General features: G+C 45.8%; 1 protein-coding gene across 3 annotated transcripts in view; it reads left to right on the forward strand.

Annotated features, from left to right (window-relative positions):
* Positions 1-9,699, forward strand: part of KHDRBS3 (KH RNA binding domain containing, signal transduction associated 3) — a 191,106-nt gene extending 181,407 nt beyond the window's left edge. For 2 of the 3 annotated variants that reach the window (XM_043601837.1, XM_043601836.1), the window contains exon 9: positions 724-1,354. In XM_043601837.1, coding sequence (XP_043457772.1) covers positions 724-815 — 92 coding nt within the window. In that variant the 3' untranslated portion in view covers positions 816-1,354. Of the gene's footprint in view, positions 1-723; positions 1,355-2,296; positions 2,356-9,406 lie in introns of those variants that run through there. The other variant, XR_006300628.1, reaches the window with a different exon arrangement.
* The last annotated feature ends 1,263 nt before the right edge of the window (positions 9,700-10,962 follow it).

Raw genomic sequence — 10,962 nt, forward strand, 5'->3', positions numbered from 1 at the left:
TCGGCGATTCTCTTTCCCTCCCCATCCCCGCGTCGCTCTTTGTGTTTGTCTCCTTTTGCCCGCACACATTTTTATCTGCGTTTTCTGTGTTTTTGCTGTTAAAAGAAATCTAAGTGGGGGCGCCTGGGTGGCTCAGTACGTTGAGCATCCGACTCGGCTCAGGTCACGATCTCACGGTTCGTGGGTCGGAGCCCCGCGTCGGGCCCTGTGCTGACGGCTCGGAGCCCCGGAGCCCGCTTTGGGTTCTGTGTCTCCCTCTCTCTCTGCCCCTCCCCCTCTCGCACTCTGCCTCTCAGTCTCAAAAATAAACATTAAAAAGAAAGAAAGAAAGAAATTTAAGTGATCCTCTTCCCATTCTCTTTCCCATTCAGAAGTATCTTGACGTTTAGCAAAAGGCAGTTCCCTCTGCTGTTTGAGCTTGTGAGCTTTGGTTAAATGAGTGGCCCAAAGGCAAGTTCTTGTGAAGTCGGTTGCCATTGAAGACACAAAACTCATTTTTCTTCCCATGCTGTTAGGTTTTGTTAAGGGGACAACCATTTTCCATTGTGTCTGTGATTTTTTTTTTTTTTAAGTAAATACCGTTGGTTTTTTCCTAGTGCATCAGGGATATATGTCTTCAATATGACAGCTACCGTTGGTTCAAGGGCTAAGTTATATTCTGAAAAATGAAGCCAGCGGGATCCATGGCAGTGATCTAATTGTGATTCGTCTTCCTGGTTTTAGGGCAAGAGGACTGGACTAACTCAAGACACAAGGCACCTTCAGCGAGGACAGCAAAGGGCGTCTACAGAGACCAGCCATATGGCAGATACTGATTGTACTGTCTGATGTTGTGAAATAGCCAATCTCCACCAGTCCTGTATACTGTTCAAAGTAATTTTTTTCTATGAACAATCCCTTTTTAAATAAATCAAAATGCTTAAAATCTGAATGGATGGAACTTTAAAACTACTTTGTTGAAACATCAACCTGGGCAGAAAAAAGGAAAAAAAAAAAAAGACATGTAAAATTTTGTTATTTCCAGTCTGTATATGAAAAAAATAGGTCATCAAAAGGAAAAAAAATAACTTTGATTAACTAGTGTTAAACAAAAAAATAGGTTTACTAAATATGTTAATCCATCCTTTTAACATAAGCCTCACCTTTCATTTTAAAGGTTTCCATAGAAATTTAGTTATTTTATCTTTCAGCCATATGCTAGTTTTTTTTTTTTCTCTTGCCAACATGCGTAAAAAGGGAAGCCAATTACAAGTGCAAATAATGTGGTATTCTTTTGTAACTCAAGTCTTGAAATGTTCTGTAGTGTTAAGCAAAGTCTCCTCTTGCTTGATACTAAATAAACTTTTGAAAGAAATTTCGTGTGTGTGAGCTAACAGTTTCATGTTTTGCTTATTTAAAAAGGCCTTCATAAATAGTTGTAAACAGGGAAAGAGTTCATTTAACAACGCTTGTCATAAAAGGGTTCACACTAAACATTGTACAACTTACTTAAAAAAATGGTATAAAATTAAATGTACCATTCTCTACTCACCGTAGATTTAAATGCTGTTTAAAGAGTCCAAATGGTTATCAAGCTGCGTGAGTGACACGTTAAACCTACGCACAACCAAATCTTGTTTAAAAACTGGTTTTAAAATAACTATACTGATTTTCTGAAAAACATGTGATCAGTTTTCATCTTGTTGAGCGTTTTTTCACTAGTGCAACTTTGGATTTTTTATGAGAATTTTGGTACCTTAATGAACACCTCGCTCCATGCTGGAAGCAATAAGCACAAAGCTTTTAAAGACACTCTGACTTGACTAATTGAGTCGCACTCGCCAAGGCTGAGGATGTGTAACCCTTAAACGGTCTTCATTGTCAAAGGTAAATAAATCAAATAAGATTTTAATCTCACTTAATTTATCTTAATATAACTAATAAAACCAGGGAGATTACAACTTAGCAAGTTTCATTATCCATTTTAGAGAGGTTTTAAGATCACCTAAATTCTCATTTTAAAAAGTTTAATTTGTTTTAGTAATCTAAAAAGCCTTAGTTCAGTCAGTTTAATTGGGGCCAATTATTCCCTATTAAACAAATGTAAAACCTCATAACTAGTGGTTTGTAATACGTTATTTGGTTAGTAATTGAGGGCACTTCTTAAAACTGACAAATATTTAATAAAGTTATTCTTTTAATCGTTTGGGTTAAGTTTTTTTTTAATTGTAGATGATATAAAATGTTTAATTTTTATTTCTTAAGAGATTTCCTTCTCTTTGAGTAAAAAGGCCTTTCTTGTTTGTTTGTTTGTTAGGAAATGTCAGCCATCTTGGGAAGTCAAAGGAACTGGTTGTGCCCGGGGAGCAAACAAAGGTACGTGCCTTTTGTTCCAATTATTTTGATGTGTTGCGGAAGATGAAGACAATTTCATGCTTATCTACAGTCACATGGAAAATATCCCATGCTGGTTCCTATTACCAGCACTAGTGATTACCGCGAATTAACTCCTCCCGTCAGCAAAGAAGCTCCTGAACGTGAACAAGTCAGACGCAGTCAGCTTTGGTTGTGATGCACAAGGCAGAGACACCGGTCGTCCCACTATTTATTAATATTTGGATTACTTTCTTCGGTAAAAAAATACATTTAGTCAACCATATGAAAAAATTTCCAAACTATTAAGGAAAAAAAAGCAGTTTATCAAGCCTAATGTATAATATGAGCCCAGCGTTATTTTCTAAAAACGGACCGTGTGGCAGGACACCTGGGTGGGTCAGTCGGTTAAGCGTCCGACTCTTGTTGTCAGCTCAGGTCTTGATCTCAAGGTTGCGAGTTCAAGCCCTGCATTGGGCTCCATGCTGGGTGTCGAGCCTGATTTGAAGAAAACAAAAAACAAAAACAACTGTGTTCTCTCTATATATTTACAGGCAAAAAATTACACTGATAGGCTGCAGATTTTTGACAATACGTATCCTAGGGCTTCTGAAAGTATGATTCTGTGTGTGTGATTTTCCTTTCTGATGTTGCAAAACAAACTATTTTATACATAAGTACTATAAAGTGTGTTTTATGAAATTTTAGAATTCTTTTAAACATGTAGGGATCTGTGAGGGAAATGTATCGTTAGTTTTGGTCTCACCATATTCTCGTGTTTTTCTGAACCATCAGAAACACTGCTACTTAAGCTCTTATATTCCCAGAGAGTCTTATGTTTTAAAAGTATTTGTATCTGAGCTCTGCCCCTTGCTGTGTACCTTGGGACAGCAGCTCAATGAGAGTGACACTTATCTCATATAGCTGTTACTGGGAATTAAGTGAGCGAATGTTAAAGAGTGTTTTGTAACCTGGAAAGTCATACAGTAACGTGAAGTGTAATTGTGAATTGTGTAATTGTGAACTGTGTAATATTTAATCACTATTGGAAATAGCTGAGCGTTTTTCCCCTCCACTGGCCAAAATTAGCCTGAAATCAAATTACTGTTAGGAAGAGGATAGTTGTTTTTAGTCTCATGGACCAAAATAAAGTTTTGGGGTTTGGGTTTCTGAGGGGTGGGGAGAGTCTTTTCTTGCACAAAAAGGGAATGTGACACAGAACACATTTTTTTTCAACGTGTAGTGTTACACTGAAGGTTGTCACTACTTTCCTTCCATATTAAGTAATTTTGGAGGGGGGATTAGCACACTGAATAATAAATGTAGGTTTATTAAGTGAGGGATTAAAGATCGGTCCCCAGAGGGTAAACCCCCAGGCTTACCCCCTCTTCACAGCTAAGTCTTAGGAATTATTGTTCAATTTTATGTTTATTTTCATTTTTTTAAAAGAACCCATAGCTCCCCTGGACTGTAAAAAGGGATTGTGAGCCAGAAAGGTCTGGAACCACCAGGAATGCTATCGGACAAGAAGCCTCCTGCTTGGCCTCAAGGGCTTCCTGTACTTGGCACATACCTGCCAAGCCTTCTCTCTCCCTGTTCCTCTGAAGTAATTTGGAGGGCGATGGAAGGGGTGGACCATAACCATACGTGCTGGCCCCCCCCGCTCCTTCGCCCACGGAAACCAGGCCCGTTCTCCAGGACGTGGCCTGGTGCCCTCCCTTCTGTGGCCACCATCCCTCAGCCCTCTGTGGATTCGGTTGGTACTTCTTCGTTTCAGCCTTGATGTCACAGGACTTAGATTGGCTACCAGTTGCTGTTGTGACCACACACGAGCTTATCACTCTCAGTAAGTGATTTCACTGAGTCCTTAAAGCTTTAAGAAGGTGAGTGTCATCCCCTTTTTAAAAAGGAAGACACTTAAGCTTCTAGGGGTGAAATCACTCACATCAACTCACACACCCTGCAACGCGTAGAGCCAACGTCGAACGTCGCGTCCTGTCCAGAGTCGGTGTTGTTGGTGGCCATCACACCGTCGCTCCTCTGGACGAGCACTGACTCCCCCGTTGGACTGAAGGCTGTTTAAGAGCAGGGGCTACTCTTTATGTTACCTTGTATCCCTGGAAGTGACTCCCACAACACTGAGCATTAGTTCGATGTGATTGAGAAGTACTCCCCGCTCTGGCTCTCTTCCACCTCTGCCCCAGATTCCCTCCTGGAAAATTTCCTTGACTGCGTTTAGGCTCTGAATCTTCTCCTATTCAGGTGATGCCTTGTTGATCCGCTATCAGTATTCATTCAGGTCCACTGACCCAACCTCTGCTGTGCTGCAGACACTGTGCTGTGGGACGTCGTCCCGTCCCCAAAGACGCAATAGCCTGCGGGGGAGGTGGTCGAGGAGGGTGTCGGTAGGACGGAGACAGGCGCGTGGAAGAGAGGCGCTCCTGTTAGGTGGGTGGGTGGAGGTGGGGCGGGTGCCAGCAGGGGAATCAGCACCAGGAACAGAGAACCTGACCACATGGGGGAAGGTGTTCTTGGAAGCACTCCGGCCCCAGCTCCGTCATCTACCGGCTTTATGACCTTGGTTAGGTTACTAAACCTCTCTCGACTGCAGCTGCAATGTCAGTTTCCCCACCCATAAAATGGCACAGTAAGGAGACACCCACCTCAGTGTCGCTGTACAAGGACAAGAAACGTGCGCGGCTCTAACATAAGTGTTTGCTCTTGCTTGTTGCCTTATGTAAGTACTTGGAGCTATGAAAAAGCACGATTATCTGGGAAATCAGTTATGTTGGGCAATCCGAGAAAGCAGGAGGCGATGCCGTCTGGGTAGGCGCGAGACGCGTGGTGAAGGGCCTTGTGGTTCCTGCTAAGAAGCTTAGACACGCTGACCCCATTTTCAGTAATAATATCCTCCTCATCTCCAAACTTGCCCTACTCCAGCCCCCGAGGCGGAGACAGTGCCTTGGGCATCTCCGTTCCAGCAAGAACTTTGTAGGAACCTGTTTGCACGGGCCGTCGATCCGATATCCGGACACACTGTCTTAAACACAGGGCCCTACCTTTCATCCTCGACCTCCTCTCCACAGAGTAAGGGCTTATCAGGAAGACCATGAATAGGAAAGAGTGGTCGGGGGATCAGTAGGATTCCTAACACACAGTGTCAGGGGTGGTAGGAGGAGTTAGCAGAGAGCAAACAAAACACCCGCTCGTGTCAATAGTATTACAGTTCAGACAGTCTAGCTCATTGGTTTCACTCACAATTAGACAGTGACTCTGCTCTGGCCAGTGTGTACAGAGAAACGAATCCCAGAGTCTAAACCGAATGATTTGGAGAAAAAAATAAAAATGTAATCAGAAGTCGAAGTAACCAAAACGTAAGCCACTTGATACGATTTAGGTTATGAATATAAATAACAAAGTTTGTTACTTTCTATGCAAATAATGTCTACTGCTTATATCCGTCAATGTCTTATACAGATAGAAAGGGAAAAATAAAACCATCACTGTGTTTGAAATAACAAAATCTACCTTGTCGTGATTCTGTTTCCATCTCTGAGATGGGTTGTAGGACATTTCCCAGTCTGACTTGCGTCCTCCTCTTGTCTAATCCAACTGATTAGATTCTCAGTGGGATTCTGTTTCAGTGATGAGCACCTAGTCCTGAAGTTGTTTTTCAGATCTTTGTGTGATGAGCCCCTCAGTGGCTCCCGTGGCTTTCAGGGTAAAGCTCAGATCCCTGGCTCTGAACACAAAGCCCGGCCCCATCTTGGTCCTGCCTCCCGGCTGCTCCAGCAGGCTCTCTACCCCTCCCTGCCCTGCTCCAGCACTGCTCTCCCCCCCCCCCCCACCCCGCCCCACCCCGCCCTGCTCCGGCCTTGCTACTGAACATCCCTCACAGTGCTCTCCTGTCCTCCTCTGCCTGAGTCACATTTCCTCGCCCCTCCCTCTCACCCAGCTCTTGGCACAGCTAGTCGTTAGGGTCTGTCCAACTTTGAAGTGAACCGTGAAGCTTGGCCTTGCCGGGGAAGCCTCCTTGGCACACGGTCTCCACATCAGGCCTGGGTGTGGGATCCCCGGGGGTGGAGAACCCTTGTAGCTGCCCGAATTCTGCAAAACAGCGTCCCTCGAGGGGCCGTTCACTTTCCTTTCCACCCACCCTCCCACCGGCATAGAAACACCTTTCATGTATGGACCATGTCTTGTGCCCACGAAGCGGCAGGTGAACAAGCAGTCAGATACACGAGCGAACCTGATGAATTGAGGCGGCACGGTGTCTCCGCAGCACGGGAGACGGGACAGGACGTCCTTGGTCTCACCGGGCAGAGTCAGTCACCTTTCCATTTGCAGAGAATTTAGCAGGTTTAAAAAATATATTTTGTATAATGTTTATTTTTGAGAGAGACGGAGAGACCGAGTGAAGCAGAGGAAGGGCAGAGAGAGAGGGAGACACAGAAGCCGAAGCAGGCTGCAGGCTCCGAGCCATCAGCCTAGAGCCTGACGCGGGGCTCGAACTCACGTACTGCGAGTTCATGACCCGAGCCGAAGTGGGACGCTTAACTGACTGAGCCACCCAGGTGCCCCTAAACAGGTTTGAATCATCTACATCATTCAGATGTAGATCTAGATACATAAAAATATCTTTTGACCACCACTACTGGCAAGATCCAGGCCTTACGTCCCCTGTTTGCTACCTCAGAAGGTCCCTCGTACCTGACAGGCCACTAAAAGGGGAGACGGACTAAGTGAGCAGGCGCAGAAGCCCTTGTGACGTGAGCGGGGCTCCCAGAGCTAGGTCTCTGTCCTGTTTGTTGATGCGTCTGTCTTCCCGCAAACACGGAGCCATGTCTTGTTTGACTTGTTCATCCAGGTGCCAGCGTGGTCCCTGGCACACGGGCAGGGGCTGCTGACATGCTCCACAAGGAGCGAGCGAGTGAGTGGGGGGAGCGGACGACCCTGTGCCTTTTCAAACACCAGCACTGAGCCCTTGGCACTCTTAGGAGTTTGCTTTCTCGGTGAAAAGGAGATTAAGTAACTTCTGGGACCACTGGCTTTTTCAGTGGGAATGCGAAGTCGGGAAACCAAGATACGGCCTGTATTTAATAGGTACTCCATGGGCTTGGTACAAAATCTAAAATCCCGAAGGATAGAATGCAAAGTTGATCTTCTTTCCCACCCGTACCCCAAACACCCACCTGTTTGCATGGTTTTTTGTGTATTTGTCCATTTTTCCAGAGATAGTCTGTGCATAAGCAAAGCATAGGTTTCTTTTCTAATTGTTGCTTTTTTACATACAGAACAGTGCGCTGTTTTCTACCTCCCTCATCTCACTTTAGAGTATAGCTTAGAATTCATTTTCGTCATTTATACTGTAAAGCTGCCTTTTTCTTTCCATTGGCTGAATGGTATATATATATGAACTAACTATTCTAATTTAAACAAAGATTGACAGACATGCAATTCACCTCCCGTATTTTACGCCCACTAAAGACAGTGCTAGAAAGCAGAGCCCTGCATCTCTGTTATCGTGCACGTTTGTATACGTCTTTGAGAATGAATTTCTGAGCCAGGTTCGTTAAGTCTTTGCATATTTTAGGAATATTACTGCGTGGTTCTCTACGGACGTAATGATGTCCCTGATTATGCTTTTCTGGGGGAAACTTGAACTCCGACTGCCACGTGCATTCTTACCGTATACAGCCGTTAGCACGGAAAACTCCTCTACTCAAAACGGGTTTGAAATGGTCTCTGACGCCCAGCATGGCGACTGGCATGCCGTGGGTTAGATCCCTGTGCAGACAAGTGAGGCTGTGGGCCTCCTCCCACTGCCCAGCCTGAGCAGATTGGCTCCGAGGGCCGCCCGCGGTCTGGGGGGCCCACGAGGGTACCTTGAAGTGTCCTCGCCCACCTTTCCTTGTTCATCCTGACAGTACGTCGGGATCTTCCCTCTCCCTTTTTGCCAAAAGAACCCTTTTTCCCATTCACTCTGAGAGTACTGGCTGCTGGCACCCGATTCAGGAAATACTGATTAACCAGACCACACCCCAGCCAATAGATCTACTGCATTCGATGTTTACCTTGTGCATGCAGCATTAGCCTTTAAATCCGGTTTGCCCTGGTCAGCCGTAGCACGTTCGGGTGGCCCGTGTGGCTCACCGTCCCTGGCCCCACGCAGTAAAAACAGGCTCTGCGAAGGCAGAGGCCATGCAGAGGAAACGGTGGTGAACTCTGTGAGGGAGGGCAAGGAGGCAGAGGTTTCACAGAGAAGGGGACACCTGCATGGAGCTTTCTAGAGCTCAGTTGAGATCTCGAAGCAGGGAGAAGAATGTAGGGTGTTAACGGGCTGATGCAGGCGGGAAGGCAGACGTTGGTGACCCCACGTGGGCACGTGAGCAGGTGCCCGAGCCGGCAGAGCAATGGGGGATGCTGGAGCGCTGGGAAGGACCAGGTCATAGGGCACCAAGAGCAAACAGTGTGGTGGTGACGGGTCCCTGGGGCCAGACGTGTGTGACCAGAGCTGTGGAGTAGAGTGACGGCCACTTCTCCGTTGTGATTGGGTGACTTTCGTTCCCTCTCGATTGCCACTGGGTTTGTTTGAAATCATGGTTGTATAATATATAGCACATCAAAATATATTCTTTGGCGTTAATGAAAAACTTGTAAATATTTCTGAAAGTTGGGTCTCATCTCAGACGACAAGAAGTCAAGGACTGTCCCGTCAGTGTGTTCCTGTGGGGACCCGTGTCACATTTTGGTATTAGAGTTCCATGTAAAACAAGGCATTGCCATTCTGAAATCAGACCCATAAATGTCGCGTTGGAGAGTATTTTGATTCTCACCATACTAGCTAACCATTCATCTGCCTTACTAAACACAAATATTTTATGTTCTTCAATTTCTGTTATTTTGTTTTGCCTCGTCTTCCATTAACATCCTTATTTCTCCTAAGTTTCAGCTTGCCTGCTTCCTCTGCCTAAATCCCACCACCCCCAGCAGAGCGTAGATAATTATTAGTTTCTTGATGTCCACAAATATATTTCATTTTCCTCTCTTTCAGGGACTTTCCTTCAAGTTGTGGACTGCTTACGAATTGTCAACTCACCAACGTGCCTAGTCAGTAAATGAATTCACTTGGGAGCTTGAAAATCGTCTTAATTTTTTGTTTCACAATTTTATGTCCTGTGAAATGTTTTTATAAAATGGTATGCCTTTTTAATTTGGAAAGCCTGTTTTAAAAAAGGGAAGGAAAATCCCGTCTTATTTTGTGGTCTCCCAACAACGAACGAACAAATGATCTGTGTATCACTTAATAAAGGCTGTCCGTTTCAGTCTCGTCCACTTGAAAATAAACTAGAAAAACAAAGTGTTGTTATTTCAGGAAGCTCTAGATTGTGCACACTAGAGAACCCTGTATGGCTGCCCCTCGCTGCCAGAGGTCAGGATTCTACACATATTCCAGATTCGAAAACGATGTCTCTGTCTCCGTGATGGAGCACGAAACGTGGGTGTGTCCTGCCAGAAAGGAAAGCTGATTTTCATGCCTCTCTTGTAGTTTGTTACGGAGCGTGAAGGTCCTAGTCCCTGGGGACAGGATTATTCTGTTCGTTCTCTTACCTTCATTTACTGGTGCATCGTGATTTTAATTCAATATGCCCTGGGAGAATGTTTTATTCCTTCTGCCGGAAGCTCACGCAACATGCTTCCCAGTCTTGGAATTTCAAGAAGAGTCTCGTGCGCTGTGAAAAGTGTCCGTCTCCTCCCTCGAAGACACGTTTCCTCAAGGCATTAGCTTTGACGGTGCGTTCCACGTGGGGAGCATCGTGTTAACCACAGAATAACTTCTGATAAGCTCGCATTTCCTTATCCTCTCATGATGCACCCTAAAAACACGATTCTCCTCTACTCCTGCAGCCAGTCGTGCCGTTGCATTTGCCGGATCGACATTTCTGCAGCTCGGGAGTGCCAGGCGGGAAAGTTCTGTTCTGGAGGGGGTGCGGTGGGTGCGGTGGGTGGGCGCCACGGCCCGGAGGCTGAGTAACCCAGCAGCGCGCTCGGGAAGGCGGGGCGCGGTGACGGTGGGATCCGGGGACCCTGTTGTTTGAAATTAAACAAACAAACAGGAAGCGTAGAACATAAGCCAGATTGCTGTAAATGGAAAAGAAGTTGAGCTTCCTTGTTTGCTGCAGCCTCTCCCCTGCGGAGTCGGTGATGTCAGTCATATACGCCTGCAAATAAGAATCCCAGGGATTCAAACTTTCCAACGCCCCTTCCGCCTGTCCCCTTGTCCTGACTCCCGCTCTTGCTACCATAATCTTGGCCTCTTATTTTCCCGCCTCCGTTGCTTAATTCATTAAATGCATACTCGTCAAAAATCTCGCCTATGCTGGGCACTGCCCTACACGCGAGAGCGGGCGGAGAACAAATCAGGGAGCCCGTCCTCCAGAAGCTTCCTTCTTCAGTGGGAGGCGACAGGCCATCAGCCACAAACCCAGAGAGAGAAGGCCAGGTGGTGACAGTGCTGTTGAGGAACTTGAGAGCACAGTCACGGGGGGCGGGGGTTAGACTTTAATTTGTGTGGCAGAGGAATCACAGGGTGACCTTTTAGCAGAGTCC

This window comes from Prionailurus bengalensis, chromosome F2, assembly GCF_016509475.1.
Source record: "Prionailurus bengalensis isolate Pbe53 chromosome F2, Fcat_Pben_1.1_paternal_pri, whole genome shotgun sequence".
Taxonomy (NCBI): Eukaryota; Metazoa; Chordata; class Mammalia; order Carnivora; family Felidae; genus Prionailurus; species Prionailurus bengalensis.